The following is an 18,164-nucleotide window of genomic DNA, read 5'->3' on the forward strand; positions in this document are numbered from 1 at the left end:
ACTAGGGGGACATTCTGAGCTTCCGATTGGTTATTCATGTCATATATAGAAGTAAGTGTATATAAGGGAGTGTTTCAAAAAATGAAAAGAGATATGCGGGGTGCCACTGTGTTTGATTTATTACGTGAGCATTATCTTAGAAAATAGAAAAGATAAGACTTTCTTATTTTATATTTTAGCTTGTCTATGTCTGTAATTTGAGTTTCTAATTCATATAGTTCTAAAATTTTAATTATAATCTACAATTTGATACCAAAGTTATTGACATAAATTCATGAAATAGTAGTTTAATAAAATTTTTAATACGAGTCAACATATGAGATGACATGGCCTTTCACCTGTGGCCTGTCTCAAAAGGGTTATTTGAGTAAAGTAGCCTAAGAATTAGCAATAGGTGCTTTTATGTAGCTGCCTTCTCTGTAATCTGTCAGTTCAAAAATAGGGACAGTTAACACAGATATCCCTTGTGAATCAATTAATTGGAAACTATATTCTTTTTCTATAGCTTTGGAAAACTAATTTTCTTTCATTATATATTACTTGCATATTGGTACATGTGGCGACAATAACAGGTTATCAGGCTGTGTTGGGGCTGGGTGTGGTCTAGTGGTTCATTGTGCCATACTGTGAACCAGAGATTCCATGATTCAATCTCGTTGGCATAGAATTGCACTCTGCACTTCATGGCTGTGAGTAGAGTTGGGGGATTATCTGAATTTTATATTTGATTAATCATAGGGCTTATCAATCAGTTACATTCAACTAATCGGTTATTCTCACAGGACAGTTGGAATAATTGAAAATAATAACTACAAAAATAACCAACTTATAAAAATTAGTTTTCCTGGCTATTATTATTATTGTTTTAGTAATCAGTTAAGCTGAACAGTCTTAAATTAATATAAAATAATGAGAAATCATAATTGCAATATTTCAATTACTTGGATAATTGTTGAAATAATCAGAAATATTAATTTTGATTATTTGGCTATTGTTATGACAGTTTATTAGTTATTTTGATGAATTGGTTATCTTACGTGTTACGAACTGATGTTTATAGATAATCAGTTATATCGATTATTCAAGATAATTGCCCATGTTTAGCTGTAAATGCATTATAAGAGTGATGATCAAATCCTAATATTCAGTTAGTTACCCAAGAGTTGGCAGTGGATATATTGACTAGCTACCTTCCCTCTAGCTTATCAGTTTCAAATTAAGGATGGTTAATGTAGATAGCCTTTGTGTTGCTCTGAAACAAAAAGACAAACCTAGATTATTGTGTTTCCCATATTTACACTGTTCCATTTCCTCATGATTTTGGACAGGATGTTGGCATTTTCTCAAGTTAGTTCTCTCCATTCAGGAACTTACTTTGATAGCTAAAGTCAATTGTTTGTCTGAACATCTGATTCAAAATATGGAAAATATAGTGAAAGTGACTAGAAAGTAATGAATTTGAACCTGTTGGAAAGAAATTATGAAAATATAGGAGTAAAAGCTCTTGGAATAAAATGGAAAAATTTCAGAAAGTTTAATTATTTCCAAAGAGGAGGCAGTAGTGCATTTAGCTGTTGTAAACTAGGTTTAAAAGCATTTGAGATTAGTGAAAGAACATTGTCTTTTTGGAAAACTGACATTAAAAACACATTTAGAAAGGTTAATAACCTAAAATGTTCTATGATATATAGTTTTAAACTTTGCCATTTTATCAAATTCCTTAAAACATCAAAATAAAATTTATAAATTTGTCTATAGTTTTTGTTTTTAAGTATGTGTACACTCAGAACCTCATGTAAGGGTGGAAATAAAATCAAAAATGGGCAATTCAGACTGCTTATTCATCATTTGACACAGAGAATAAGAACTTATTAACTTATTTAAATATTTAGTTTTGAAATTAAGAAGTTAAAACTTAGATAATATAAAAATCCAAACCACATTTGGATGCTAACTAAGTTTTTTGATGTACACTGATAATAAAGTTGTTTAGTTATATTTTGAATATATATGTAAAAAGGTTGTGACATGCACACTCTGACCCACCCATATGCATTGGATTAAAGACTTCTGGGGAACAGTTTATATTACTAGTTGAATTATTTTTCAATTTAAAAGTGAAGTGAAGAGTATTATTTTGTACAATGATTAGGCATTTAATATTGTTTTTAGTTTAATATCTTACTATTAAGCAATATATTTTGTTAATTTTATTTGATATTAAGTATTCTGTCACTTTTCAAATCAGATACTTCTTTTCAGTTACCAGTATTTGAATAATTAAAACTAATTATTTTGATTAATACTTGAATATCAAACATTATTCCTTTTTAAAATAAACCTTAAAACATTTATGAAATGATAGAAAGTTTAAGTTATTTGCTGTGGGTAATGTGTTGTTGTTAATGTTATAATTTTATTAAATTACTGGTAATATTACATGTCTGTGAAATTTGATTGTGTGTGTATATTGTTGAATTGAGGGCATTTCTTTATAAAGTATGGGTCAGAAATGTAATCTTTGAGGATTGAAAGCTATGCATTTCTTTTATGTTAGTGGTATTTTTGAATTATGCTCAAGTTTCTCTACTTATGTAAGGATCTTGAAAAGAAGTCTTGTGTATATGAAATTATTGTATAGAAACATTATTTAAATGTTTCATCTTATCTTTGATTTTAAAAGCTTCTCTGCTTTTCTCTTTATTAGTGGTTTAGCTCTCTGGATGACAATGGTAGACCATATTACTATGAAGACAATGGAATGGTTTCTTTTTGGCAGTTACCTGATTTCACTAAAGCTGAGGTAAGCAAACTAACTGGTAATATACTAGTCTTTACATTTGACATAAGTTGTATATTTTACTTTTGCATTCTTTTCAAACTAAGTGTGGCCTATTGACATCTAAGGTTGTACTTGAAACAGTGCAATTTTTAAAATAGGCCTTTCAAGGAAACAAAATGAGAGGAAAGAAGAAAATCATATGTTGATACCTTGAAAAGTCTTTCTCCCAGCGAAAAGAGCATTACTACAAGAATAGAGATAAGGTTAGAAACAGTAATGCTGAATATGCAACACAAGCCTTGGCCATTAATTCAGCCAAATAAAAGGCTGCCAGCCTGGCTAGATGCAAAAAAAACTATAGCAAAGATGGCAGCAAAAGCCAGGAAATGTCAAGAGATAGCTCTAATAAAAGCTACAAGAAGGTTTTGTCTAGAGCCCAGTCACTTTCAAAACTTAGCACCAAGAAAAGCTATGAGAGGGATAGACTTCGAGCATAGTTATTCTTGAGACCTAGTACCATAAAAAAGCTATGAGACAAGTATAAAAAAAGTAGGAATGGGAGCACCAAAAAGTAAGGAAACAAATTCAAATTAAAACATGAAGTAGGAATGGGTGGAACAATGACCACACCTACTTTGAAGTTGCACTGTGTCAAAAATCACCAAGTGTTGTAATGTTATCCCACCCATTCCTACCTTGTTTTCTTACTTCCTGGTGCTCCCAATTCTATTTCCTAATTTTTTTATTTAAGAATGTTTTATACTGCTCAAAAAAAGTAAGTCTGAAAACCATAAGTACAGTGAGATCAAATAGATTTCTCTTTTGTTAGTTTTACATATGATGTTCAAAAACATGCATTATCACAGAAAAGAGTTAGCATTGCCATTTAGTCCTGACGAAGGAAAGTCCACTTTCTAAAAATGCTCATTTTTGAGTTTCTTTTCTGATGCTAATTAGTTTTACATATATAGTGCCTAAGTATTAGCTCTAGTTGTGTAGGCATTTTCTCTGGACCATACAGAAAATATAAATCATTCATTGATAAGTTTTAGTAATGACATTAGTTGTATTTTGTTTCATTTGACTAAAATTGCTTGAAAGAAAAAAATTACCCTTTTGTAGTGATGATTTATTGTAACTGTGTGTTATCTCAGATTAAGTAAAAAAATTAGAAATCAACTTTAGGAGTTTTTGTGAAATTTTATTTAATCAGTAGTTGTGAAAATAAGAATATCCGACAAAATCAGTAAAATTGTGAATAAAAAAAAAAATTCTAGCTTTGAAATTGGACATAAGAATGAGAAATGGTGAACTTGTAGACTGTTTTAACAGTTTAGTTATAGAGAATAATTTAAGCTATTCATGCTCCTGAGTAAGAATCTTGGTAACTTGATCATATGCTTAGTACTAACTGAAAATGTTGATAAACTTGCATGTTTAAATATGAAATACTTGAATTGATAGTGCTCGGCATTGATTAAGAGAGTTTCTTATTGGTAGATTTCTTCAAATCTGGATATAAAATATGTTTCATCTGTACCTGTAATTGACTAGGGGTGTTGAAAAATTGTGATTAGTTGTTCTCCATATTAACTAGAAAGTGAATATATTTTTCAGTAATCAGAAAATTTCATAAGGAATAATTTAGTTTTTGTTTATTTATGGAACATAACATTAGTACATTTAAAGTTTTAGAATTCATAGGTTAATTAATGTAATGAATTTTGTCATATTGAGACTTAAAAGCTAGAAACAAGAACTTGGTACAGTTGTGTGGAAAATCTTAATAGATATGTGTAAAATTGCTTATAATTAATGTTTTTGCTGATTGCATAGGAAGTAAAATTGAAGTGGCGAGTTGTAATCTAAGCTTATCAATGGAAATCATTTATAATACTTATCACTGATCATATTAAAAAAGGGATACGTATCATGAAAATTAGCTCCTTTTATTTTATTCTGAACATTTTATTGAAATGTAGTGTTTGTTTAGCCAGTGATTTGCACTTTGGTAGAACTAATTTCTGTTGATTAAACAAGATAATATTGGTGTGAACACTTGTAATTTGAAGGGAACTTCATTAAACTTAAATTTTATTTTATTGTTTTGCTTTAATGATTATACATTAATTTAACATGTTTGTAATAGGGTTGTGTATGTATGTATGTATATGTGTGTGTGTGTGAATATTTTTTTCATTTCTCATTAATTTACATTGTTTACTTTATGCAAAATAAATTATTTTTATAGCTGTAAGTCAACAATTTATAAATTGAGATTAGTTTTAAATACAAGGAGGCAATATCTTCCATGATTCAGAAGATAATAACATTATAAATGTTTAACTGTCAGTAGCACCTCTGTAGGCCATTTTTGTAGACCTGAAGACTATATTAGTAATATTAAATGTAAGATCTCGTGCTGGTGTACATCATACTGTAAACATGCATGATTACTTCCATATTTATTCAGTCTTATAGTTTCTTCTATAGTATTTCTTGAACTGCAATATGTTTGTGTTTAACCACTCTGCAGTTATTTTGCGAGTTAAAAACTCATAATGAGATTTCTGATACTGCAGAGTTACCTACATGTACATTTGTTATCTACTCCCTATCCTTCATGACATTTTCTGAAAAGTTGTCATATGGAACATAATACAAGTTTAACACAGCTTAATAATGTTGAGAAAAGATATTACATGTCTTGACTTTAACCCATGTAAAGTCTTTAATTTATGGCAGGGCTACAAACCTTCTTACTTTTTTTCAATGCTAAAGATGTTCAGATAGCTAAAAATATTTTTCTTGTTATTTTCCATATGTTTCAAGAAGCTATTTCTATTTAGACATTTTTAAAATAAAAAAGGCACATTTTTATACTATTATTATTATTATTATAATAAAATTATAAATCTATACCAGTGTGATATTATCTTAGGGAAATATCCAGTAGAATGTTGAACAAATAAAAAATATTTAGTTCTACACTTGAACACTTCATTATTAGCTTCCATACAGTCTATTGAAATGGAGACTTTGTTACAACACAATCAGTTTAGGTGTGGGAAAGCAGAGTATAAAATTCAAACTCTATAACAGCAAATACTTGAAATGTTCTTATTACTTGCCATAAATTTTTCTACCAGTTAGTAATTAGCACATACTTTTTGACCTCTGTTTAAAGATTTTTAGTGTAATAGGATTTCATAGGCAAAAGTTGATTAAGGTTGAAATGCTCAAATGTCATATAGACATTGACTGAGTTTAAACCATATTTCATAGACAGAAGTTGATTATTTTTAAGTGCCCATATTTCATAGATGGAAGTTTACTAAATTTAAAATGTCTATATTTCGTAGGCAGATGTTGATTAAGTTTAAAATGCCCATATAATTCTGCAAGATTAATGAAAACTGTTTTAACCAACTAAGGGCAAGGAAATCAAGAATATTGGAAATAAGCCATATCTTTCTCCTTGTGACCTGGATGAAACTGATAGTTTTTTTAAACCACTGGAAACAATGTCTCTGCCATCTCCTGTGCTTGACAACACTTCTCCACATGAAATGAAGTTTCCAGCTGAAAGTTTTTTTAATGAAACATTGGTACGTATTTGCTTTTATAATATTCATAACATTGTCTTTAGTAAATGCATTTTATGAACTAAGTATTTTAGTGAATAACAAAATAAACTTATAAAAATTACTTTTTTAACTGAAATCATATATTTTAAATTTACTACTTTTCATTACAGTTGCAGAAAACAATAATTTATGTTTTACGTTGTATTAATTCTGTGATCCAGCTTATTGGAAAATAATTCCCTCCATCATTGTTTTACCATTCATACTTCCTGTATGGTTTAGTTAGTTAAATAATCTCTCTTTGTTGTTTTATCTTTCACAATTCCAATTTGATTTGATTAGCTAAATAATCTTCCATTGTTGTTTTACCTTTCATACTTCTTGCTTAGCTTATTAAACAAATGAATAATTTCCTTAATCATTGAGAAGTTAATATGTCAAAATATTGAGTTTTGTTTTGAACATGCATATAGGAAACTTTAGTGGTTGATGGGCATAACTAACCTACTTGGTCTACAGAGCCTGAAGCAAGTTTATAAAAAAATACTTGGTGACTGAATACATTTTGATAAGAAGAGTAATTGCTATCACACTATATTTTGTTTTTTTAACTCGGTCTTTCATTAGAAAAATATCGGGAAGTATAATCCACAGTTTTACCTAACACTTTAAAAAAATTTTCCCCTGAATATCTATTTAGTTGTTAACACACATCATTGAAATAAATGTTTTTCTATTAAGTTTATATATATTTTTATTTATTCTCTCTGTCAATCCTAACTTAGTTTCTATGTTTGTTCTTCTGTAAGTTCATTCATATTAGTGGCCAGACATGGCTGTCTGAGATCACATTTAATGTTAATGATAAAAAAAAACACTTTATGGTAACATTTTTTCTTGAAATGTTTTTAACCTTATGTTAACTGCAGGGTCAAAGTGAGCATGTTATGATCTTTTACAGAATTATACTCAAAATGTAATTAGATATATGTATTATTAATGTATGTTAATAAGCTTGGTGTCAAAATGTCCTTTATAAATCAAATTTTTATATTATAAAATTTTTTATTTCTTTATTTCAAAAGGAAGTATGTAAATAAATTCTCAGTCTGTGTCAAATGATGCATTTGTGCCTATTCTAGGTTTTCTTTCCACCCTTTTATGGGTTTCAGAGTGTTAAATTAATTAGAAATTCATACTACATTAATTGGCAAGCCAGAATATAAATTTAGACCATTCGATCCTCTTTCTTGAGTGAAATATATAACAAATGTCAAACGTACATGAGTTGCCCATTCTGTACCATTCTGTCTTTTAAAAAATGTCAGTAATTCTCTCTAACATTGTTTTTTGATTACTTATAACCAATAGAAAGAGCAGCTTTTTCTTTACAATATTCTTTATAAGGGTTATTTGTCTTGTTGCTCATAAGTAAATATTTGGTCTCAATTTCATTGTTTGCTCTCATAGTGTTCAGCTTAAAGCAGCTAATGAATTTGTTTAAACCTGTTTGTAGTTTAATTAGAAAGCCAATAAATTATAGTAGTTTGGGGACATTTTAGTATTGTGCCTTAAGTTTTTTATGTTCTAATATGCAATTTTCAAGTAAACATGAATTATTTTTGTGAACAATGAATATTGTCACAAAAAAGTAGACTTAGAGTGCCTTCCCCTTGACAACAAAAAGCTCAAGTCCATAAATAAGTACTGAATTTCTTGTTTTTTATAGGTATGTTTCATTTATCTCGATAAATGTGACTAAAGTATAAAAATTACAAACTTCTTAGATTAGATAAGAAAACTTAAATGAAAAAAATTAAATAAAAAGATTTATCAAGATAATCGACATCCTTACAATTGAGGCAACTACTCACACATAGGATAGTATGATTGTAACTCACTTTGTTTATTTACACGATTCTATCTTGCTGTGATAAATGCTTTTTGTGCTGTAGTAAATGGTTTTGGTGTACTCTGGGATCATCTAAGTACAGCTGTATAGCAATGAAATTAAATGAAACCAGATGTGAATAAAATAGTTTTACTGAAAAACTTTTGATATTCATTTAGGAGGTTCTGTAGGTTATTAAAATTAAATGTGAAAACTGTAAGATGAAAGGAAGTATTTTTATTAACATGAAAATCACCTTTCACTCAGACTCAGTAAAGGATTAGTAAATTCAAACAAATTTTTAGTAGAAATACTTTATTGAAACTTTATTGGCCATGGGTGCATTATAAGAGTGGTATCCAAATCTTGCTCTTTGGTCTGACAAGAGTTGGTAGTGAGTGGTGTTGACTACCTGTTTTTTTTATCATGTCTGTTATTTTGAGAATAGGGATGGATAGTGCATTTAGCTCTTGTGTAGTTTTGCTCAAAATCCAACAAAACAAATGATTTATGCATTGATTAATGCTCAATTTAATGGCATGTTTTATTTTTTGCTACACTTACAAATTGTTGATAGTAAGCATACTGACTTAATCAACAAGTATATGATAATACAAAGCTTTATTTCACAGTATATGAAGTTGTAATTTTGTTTTTTTGGTAAAATATCAAATGACAAAATAAAAATCAACATAATAATTGTATAATAAACAATTTAAATATGACCACTGGAATATATATATATTTTCCTCATTTTAATGTGTAAAACCCAAACATTAAGGTATAATATCTGTTTGAAGATTTTGAAGAAAACTTGCATATAAATAAATGAGATAAAACCAAGTTTTATTACTAGCACTTTAGTAATTTAATTTAATTGTTTAATTTAATTATTTAAATGTATTTAATTTTGTATCAGAAATTCTTAGAACTGTACCAACATGTTTAAAATGTCTCAGCAGTACTCATTTCTTATAATAAACATTCTTTTGATCTTGAATAAAATTTTAAAACCATATTGTTTCTTGTATGTGTGTATAGATCTTTTTCAAATGAAAAAACAAAATTAAGGATTTAATATGAATTGGTTTTATGTATTTATGCAATATTATGATATGTCAAAATGAGATTATTTTATTACAATGTTTATTAATTGTCATCAAGAAAGTACTGTTGTACAATATATTGCTTGAAAGTCACCAAAGTTTTGACTACTAACAGATTTTTTATTATCTTAGGAAATAGTGCAAGATAATTCACTTGCAAAAGCAGTTTTAACAATACAATGCATTAAACAGAAATATCAATTACAAAATATTGATGAACAAAGGCTTTGAAAACACTGGTTAAGTCTGATTTTGTTGTCAGGTGAGTGAGGAGATAAAAAATCTATTGTATTTATTATTCCTTTTCATCTCGCTCTAAAAAATAAGAATTTATTTTAATCTACATTCCTAAAGTTGAGTTATTGAGGTATATTTGAATTTGGGCACCTCTAGAAAATTTTATTTTAAATAATATTATGAATGCTTCTTTTTAATTTAAGGATGTGAAGAAAGGAGGAATACTCATGATGACAAAAGTGGAAGAAGGGGGAAAACGACTAAAGAAAAATTGGTCTTCATATTATGTGGCGTTAACAGATGTAGCATTGCTCTGTTACAAAGATGTCCAGTCAACAATTGTGGTAATGCACGTTTTAAACATTTCTATCTGATCACATAAAATTTAATTTTCTTATCTTGCTATATTATTTACCAAAAGTACATGTTAGTATTAGAAAAACTTGCTTGTCATAGATATTTATTATGAGAGTTCAATTTTCTTGCTTTCTTTAGTAACTGTTTGTGCTAAATCATGTTTTGTACCCATTGTCTTACACTTTAGCTTTAAAGTGTTGCATGTGTGCTTATATAAACAATGACTAAACATGGATAATGATGGTATCGGTAACTTTGTGAATTAACCAGATGCATGTAGAGGCTCATCAGATCCACTGATTTCATTTCTTCGTGCCATTTATGAATGCCATTTTCAGATTATGTGATGTATTGTTAGAAAATTGTGCAACGTGAGATAGCCATGTTTTACGGTGTTTGTCTTGGCTAGAAATTACTTATCTTTTGTTAGTCTAATTAAAATGCTGTGATGTTATTAATGTGATGGAGACAATACAAGTGAGGTCAAGATGCTTCATTCTTAGATTGGTAATATGCAGCAACATTTAATGATTTTGGATCTGTTTCTGCCACAGTAATCGTAGCCCTAATTTAACTAATGACTATGATACGTTTACCAGCCAAGAAAACAATAGAAAAAAAAACACCATAAAATATAAATTTTTCTCTTTGTTATTTATATGTAGAGCAATATTACTAAAATGTTTTTATTAAACAATAGATTAGAAAAAAAGGCTGCATTGGTATTTTACAAATTTTGCATAAGAAAAATCATGTGTTATAACTGGGGTTTCTTTTTAAATTGTAGATGTATTTAAATTTTTGGTTGTGAACCAAGTTTTAAAGCATAATAGGTTAAATTACTTTTGTACTGTATTGAATTTAGTGTTTTTAATCAAATTATTTTTGGGGCTGATGCTCATTTGATGGTGTATTTATATGTAGTAAAAGTTGTTTTGTATTTAAGAGCACAGTCTTTTACTTTGTGACCTACTTAAAGTCGTATATCAGTTGTTTGTTTGTAGTATGTCCAGACAATTGAATCACTGTTTAAGAGTTAAAATGGAAGAAAATGTTTATAAAAAAACACTGTAGCTTTCTCAGTATTGTGGTATAACAGGCTTGTCGTGGTTAAATGAAAATTCATGATAGTTTTGTTTCTTTGTCTTTCCTATTTGAAGAGCCTTCTTTTTAAATGTTAAGTTCAAATTACACAAGTTGAATATACAATGAACATACTGAGACAGATACTATAAACACCAAAGTTAACATTATGAAGTTTTAGTAACTTTTGTTAGTCTGTTTATAGTAAAAGCATGAAAGCAAAAGCCAGGTTAAATCAATTTTGAATAAAGAAAACTTCTACTTGATGGTTTGATATTGTTACATAAGCCTTATGCAAAGAGTAATTAGTTAATATATATCATAACAGGTAGTTTGTTGTAATGAGTGTTTTGATGTCAAACTGTTGTAGATGTATCAAGTAATATCATCAAATACCAACCATATCAGCTAAATGAATAATCTTAAATGTCTTCTTCACATAACATATCTGTGTATGATAGAAATTTTTACCAATATCTATAATTTCACATGTATGATTGCAGAGAGATATTTCAACAATTGTTTTTTTTTTGGGGCTTTATTTTATAGGCTCTGAAGGATTGCAAGGCAGAAAGTTGTGTGAATTTAGCAGGTGCTGCCATTTATTGGTGTCCAGAAAAATCATCAAAGAAAAATGTATTCCTGGTAAGTTAAGTAATAATATATATTTCTTTTCAAACATATTTTATGAAAAACGAAGACCTATTTAATCTGTTTTAGAACAACTAGTATGTCATCATATAAAAATACTTTTTTTTTAGATATTAGTGATTAATTTATTTTTGTGAGTGAATATTTTATTATTGTTTAGTTTTTGTTATAATAAGAGTTAAAAGCAGATGATTGTAGGAGTTTTGTTAATAATTGATTGACATTGAGATTTCTAGAAGGCCAGATGATTAAGTGATAAAAATATAAATAGTGTGAGATGAGTGGGAAGCAACAGACAGAAGCAGAGAGATAACAGCAAAAGAGAATATAGTTGGTGTGAAGTTAACTACCATAGAAGTGATAGGCCTAACAATTGACATAGGCCTAATGTTTAATATCTTAGAGGAAGACAAACAGTAGAAAAGAAGATAAGAAAAATAATTTTATTTCATCAAAGCGTGGTTCTAAAGTAATTGAATCAGCTTTAGTGCACTTTGACAAAAGGAACAGAGGATCTTTAAAAAAAAGAAGACTAAACGATTATGGTCATTCGCAACACAATTGTAAGTGAATACTTACACAGTGAATACTAGTGCGATAGAAATAGAGAAGGTAGTTCGGTTTGTAAACTGAAATTCTAAAGTAATTGAATAGGCCTAAGTGGATATTTGACCAGGAGGAGAGAACTACATATATAGTATTTATATGTCCATAATATCTATAGTGTTGAAGAATTTATTGTACATACATTAACTTGTTCTGAATATATATGTATATATTGAAAACAAGTGAAGTGCGTGTTGTTTATTCATCGTTGAATTTATTGCTAACAAGTCACAGACACCTACTGTAGAAGATTCCTAAGCCCAACAACAACATAGTATATATTTATACTATTAAGAAATATAATTAAAAGCCTTTCTATTTGACAATTGGCAAAAAAGAAAGTTGTATACATATATTTTATTTTAAATTCTGACATAATATATTATTATTTTCATAACACTAAACAAACCCCTCAACTATACTTCTTAATATTACTTTTATCTACAGATTACTACTATCTTGGGACAGAAAATACTATTCCAGGATGACAGTTTCCAAATTACTGCTGAATGGTATCAAGCAATTCAAGCTGTAATATCTAAACTAGTAAGTCAGTATTTTGGTTGGAAGATGTAATTATTAGATTTCTTGTTTGTAATACATCCCTTAGTTTTCTTGTCTTTTCTTTTTTTTTGTATCATTGTTGATTTTAAAGTACTTTATTGTTCTGATATTTCTGTATAAAATAGTAGAGAGTACTGTAATAATTGTTATTTTTAGTTATTTGTCGTCTTTTACTTTTATTGAATCTTTAAAGTCTTTCAACAACAAAAAGGCAAAAATTTTACTTGAATGATTCATGGACTTACAATGCATCAAGTTCACGTTATTTCTGCTCTTCCTCAGTTTACCATGTTAGTCTAGAATAAATAGTGAATTTTATGCCTTGAGTTACACTTGGATGAACATTACCCTTTAATTTAAAGGAATTTGAGAAAAAGAACAGGAAAAAGAGGTAGTCATTACAAGTAATAGGAAGCTGCAGTAAACACAAGGGAACAAAAGAAATACAGAAATTGTGGAAAACTGATGAGTACAATTGCCCTGTAACTCATCAAAACAAAAGGTTAAAGGAAAAAGCTTTTGTATTTGCATTATTATGAAGAAAAAATAAAAATTCATTAATAAAATGTAACTATTTTATAGCCATCATCTGAAAGCTTGAAGTGTGATGAAATTGTACCAGATGAAGTAAAAGAAAATCTCAAAAGTGAACCCAAGAAAAAAAACAGATTTCTTCCTTCTAGATCACCAAAATGCAAGTTAAAGTTTTTTGTCTTTGGTTAATTTTTTTAATGAATATTTTCAGAAATTTTCCACAGACCTTACATGTTATGAGAAACCAAAGCATGAGAATACAAACAAGATAGTTAAATATTTTATTATCTCAACAACTGTAGAGAAAATCAGATTAAATTTTGTTTGATCAAACCATAATTACAAAATGGTAAACATAAATTAAATCTATGGTTATATTAAAATTATTCAGTTATGCCTACTTATGCAGTTTAAAGCATACATAATTGTTTATAACATACAATGTTTGAAGTATATGTGATCTAATTAAAAAGAAAAGTTGTTTCAGGTAGAAGCAATGGCCTTCAGAACATAGTTTGAAACCATATTAACAGAAGGATATTTTTTTAAAGTAAACTATTCCATTGTTCCCTTTGCTTATATTTGTCTCTATTGTTTTTTTTTTTTTGTATATTACTCATAATTATTTTTTCTAAAAATTACTTACTGGTTGTAGTAAAATGGCTTTAGAACCCAAAAATATACTGAATTTAAGTTTATGTAATCATTTCTGTTCAATATATCATGCAAGTATACTGTGAAGTTTTTCTGTCTGGTGACCAGTTTTTAGTAATGAATTCAAACCTTCAAGTGTCCATGTTATAAAGTTACAGAATGTGCAGCTGACCTTGAATTTGATAATATGTAAATTACTATTTTTCTTCAAGATTAACTTGTTCTATGTGTGTTCATAGTGAAGCAAAAATTACTTACTGTTTTTAAAGCTTTTATTGAAATTACATATTCAACACTAAAGATACATGCTTTCTAACATTATTTCATTTTTGACAAACCCATTGGGAGATGCACTCAGGTAACCAACTTTATCCACAAAAAAACATAAAGATCTCTTATTATTTTACAGCTTTCCTCTCATTTAGTTTACCATGTTCTGTTGCTTTATTTATGATGTTCGACGAATACAGAATTCTCTTTACTGTATTGGTGCAAGAATCTATTTCTGTTATGTTATAAATGACTCCAAAATTAGAAGTAGTAAAACAGTATTTTCTGCATTCCATCCATTTCAGGTTATCAACTTGACCTTTATTTTATAACCCTATTTTTGTTGTTCTTTGGTCACTTTAATATTCAATGAAAATTCAAGTAACATCTGCCAAAGGACAGTACCTAAAGGGAAGGTACTCAAGATGCCACTGTGAGAGATGCTTTGTTTATTGTTGAAATTTATCACCAATAAATCACGGACACCTGCTTTAAAGAATCCAGACTATACATAAAGCCCGATGCTTACCAGCCTTGTTCCAGTGAAATATTTTAATGTTATAATGCAATTAGAGATCATGTAATTTTTGTTAACCTTTTAAAACCATTATAAGGGATTGTTTTTGTCCTTTACAAAAATCTGCTCATATGTACAATGTTTCATACAATTTGATTCTGTAGTTTTATGAAAGAATTTCCTGAAAATATCCTAGCATTTTGTAATTGTTTTCCAAGAACTCCTGGAAAATTTTCATTTGGAAGTGTGGAACTGTGAAAGTGGTTAATTTCATAAATTTTTCTCCACAAATTGTTTTTGTTTTGTTTTCTAATATCTGTCATACATTTGTGGTTGTTTTGATACATCAGATTGTCATATCAATTACTGAAAGACAGTTTATGAATTTGTTTGTGGAAAAGAAAAGTTAGTTTAGCATTTGTACTTGATTTATGTAAAGTGCTCATGTTAGAAATGTGTTGCTTTCCAGTGGATCAGATAAAAGAAACAAATGAAAGTGTTTTTAAAAGTTCTGGAGAGAAAAAAAAGATCCATAACAAACTTCGAAACTTTTTCAACAAACGTCCATCCATGGAAAGTTTAAAGAAAAAAGGAATTTTGAAAGGTGAGTAGACTTTATTTCTGCATATGGTAGTATAATATTTCAATTACATATCTGGGAGATTGTGTAGAAATATTTCAAAATCTTGAGTATAATATGTGGCATATAGAACTGAAACTAGTTCTGAATAAATATATGACTTAAAACAATGCTTTAAAATATAAAAAGATATATATATATATAAGAATAAAAACAGTAGAAATCATGAACTTTGTGTTCCTAGACCTCAAGTCATCCTATTTCTGAAATTTTCTTAAATCTTCAAAAATATGTTTCTTAGAAACATTTATTCCATTCCACTATTTTAAGTAAATACAGCATAGATTTCTAAAGAAATTCTCATTAGAGAAATATTGTTTTATAAGAAAAACCTTTTTTATTATTATTGTGTGTTTTTCACTTCTGTTTGTGCAAAGACAGCTAAACATTCATAAAAATGTATTGAATTTTGAAAATTTGAGATAGTAAAAATATGAAGTTTGAGACATCAACATGGTATTTGTATAAGAAACATTACCCACATTAAGTAATTTAGATTTTTTATCTTTCTTCAGGAATGTTATCTTTGACAAAGAGGATAGTTCTTTATACTTTATATATTGCTGTTGACCAGTTAATATTTAGTGTCTCTCAGCAGCATCAGATTTATTGTGATTTTTCTTCAGGAATGTTAGCCTATACAAAGATGATGGCTCTTTAGGCTTCATACCCTACCATCGACCAGTTAAGAAGTAGTGATCATACCATCATCAGATTTATTGTGATTTTTCTTCAGGAATGTTAGCCTATACAAAGATGATGGCTCTTTAGGCTTCATACCTTACCATCAACCAGTTAAGAAGTAGTGATCATACCATCATCAGATTTATTGTGATTTTTCTTCAAGAATTTTTTATTGACAAAGATGATAGTTCATGGTGTTAGAAAAACATGTAGGTTCAAGAAGTCTTGATAGAAATGAATAAATACCCTATAACCAATGTATAACTATAGCCAATATAAAGTGGTTTCACATTATTATTGGTTAATCTTTCTTTATTTTCATAGAACAAGGTTTTTCTTGCTTTGAGATGGCAATTTGTAATGAAATGTTGTGGAAAAAGTAGTTCTTTGAAAATAGAAAAGATATTTTTAATTTCATGTTCAAGCATTGTTGGGTGGCATATTCTATATGCTCTAAGAAAAAATGAAGAAATAATAGATGTTTTGGCCCGTTTATGGTGGCACGAAAAGAAGTGAACATGACTGGTAGAGTTAGTCCTATACTAATATAAAACTTATATTAGCATATGGTGTGTGTATTGTTATCACATATTCTGTAGTTGGATGGGTTCTTTTGGATTACTTGGTGAAAATAATGTGGAGTCCAGTCCAAGTAACAATAGATTTAGGCTTCATACATCACTATCGACTAGTTAAGAAGTAGTGATCATACCATCATCAGATTTATTGAGATTTTTCTTCAGAGGATTCATTGAAGGTATGAAGGTTTAACTTTCAGTACAGTGCTTCAAGTAATATTTAAAAAAACGTATTAAAACTAGCTTGCAAGTACAAAACTTGCAGAATTTCAGTTACACTCTTTAACCCTCATTGTTTTATTGACACTGAACTAACCCAGTCATTCACTCACTGAATACTTCACTCATTGTTTTACTTACTAATTCACTGTTTATGATTTTTGTATTTATATCATGCTCATTTTCTGCTTACTACACAAAACTTCCAGATTTGTTTCTTCAGTGAAATTTCTAAGTAAATAAACCATCTAGTAAATAAACATCCAAATCAAAATATTATAAATACACCTTAAAACAGTATATTTTTTTTTCACTTTTATATACACTATATGTTCTTGCTTTGAAAAGTAAAATCATGATAGCAAAAATATAGTCTTGTCATACTCTCTCTCTCTCTGTCTTTTTGCCAAAGACTATACTGATTGATTATTCTAGTTAAGTTTAAATAAATAATTATTTCTGAACAGATGAACCAGTATTTGGCTACAGTCTACAAAGTTTGTGTGAAAGAGAGAAAACCAACATTCCCAATTTTGTTCAGAGATGCATTGAACAAATTGAACAGTTTGGTAAGTTACTTGTTTTAAATCATAATTTCACTAGAAAAGTGCCCATTACTGATGTTCTGATCTGATAAATTCTAATAACTGTTATTTCCTAAATATTTTTTGTCCTATTAAGTTTAGTAATAAATGCATTAAAAGTTGAACCACAGTGCATCATTTTCTCTGACTTATTGTGCAAGACTGGTTTTGGAAACAAAAAAGTTTTGTTGATTTAACATTTCATATTTCATAATCCCAATTATATTTGTATGAAATGCACAGAAGAATACAAGTTGAATAGAAAACCTTCCCTGTCTTCCAGTGAAACCATCAAAAGTGAGGATGACTAGATACTTTTTTAAAATTGATTATGTAAAAGAGATGGTTGGAGTATGTGAGAAAATGTTATGATGATACCAGGAAAGAGGAACTAGCCCATAATTGGTAGAACCAGCTAATAATGGTCCACTAATTCTGGAAAGTGAAGTACAGGAATTCATTAGAAATTTTAAAAAAAATAAAAATGTGGGACATAGATGATATTCCAGTAATATTTCTGAAGACAATGGAATTCCATTAGAAGTTTTAAAAAAAATGAAAAAATGTGGGACATAGATGATATTCCAGCAATATTTCTGAAGACAATGGATGCTTTAGGG

General features: G+C 28.6%; 1 protein-coding gene across 8 annotated transcripts in view; it reads left to right on the forward strand.

The window, feature by feature from the left end:
- LOC106461439 (rho GTPase-activating protein 15-like) overlaps nt 1–18,164 on the forward strand; it is a 55,133-nt gene that overhangs the window by 21,938 nt on the left and 15,031 nt on the right. For all 8 annotated transcript variants that reach the window (XR_002610977.1, XM_013921259.2, XM_013921262.2 and 5 more), the window contains 8 exons: nt 2,708–2,803; nt 6,217–6,390; nt 9,807–9,947; nt 11,593–11,688; nt 12,748–12,846; nt 13,447–13,558; nt 15,309–15,443; nt 17,428–17,529. Coding sequence is in view for 7 of the 8 variants with exons in the window: in XM_013921259.2 (XP_013776713.2) it covers nt 2,708–2,803; nt 6,217–6,390; nt 9,807–9,947; nt 11,593–11,688; nt 12,748–12,846; nt 13,447–13,558; nt 15,309–15,443; nt 17,428–17,529 (955 nt within the window). In the remaining variant the exon portion in view is untranslated. The remainder of the gene's footprint in view (nt 1–2,707; nt 2,804–6,216; nt 6,391–9,806; nt 9,948–11,592; nt 11,689–12,747; nt 12,847–13,446; nt 13,559–15,308; nt 15,444–17,427; nt 17,530–18,164) is intronic.

This window comes from Limulus polyphemus, unplaced genomic scaffold (genome assembly GCF_000517525.1).
Source record: "Limulus polyphemus unplaced genomic scaffold, Limulus_polyphemus-2.1.2 Scaffold960, whole genome shotgun sequence".
Classification (NCBI taxonomy): Eukaryota; Metazoa; Arthropoda; class Merostomata; order Xiphosura; family Limulidae; genus Limulus; species Limulus polyphemus.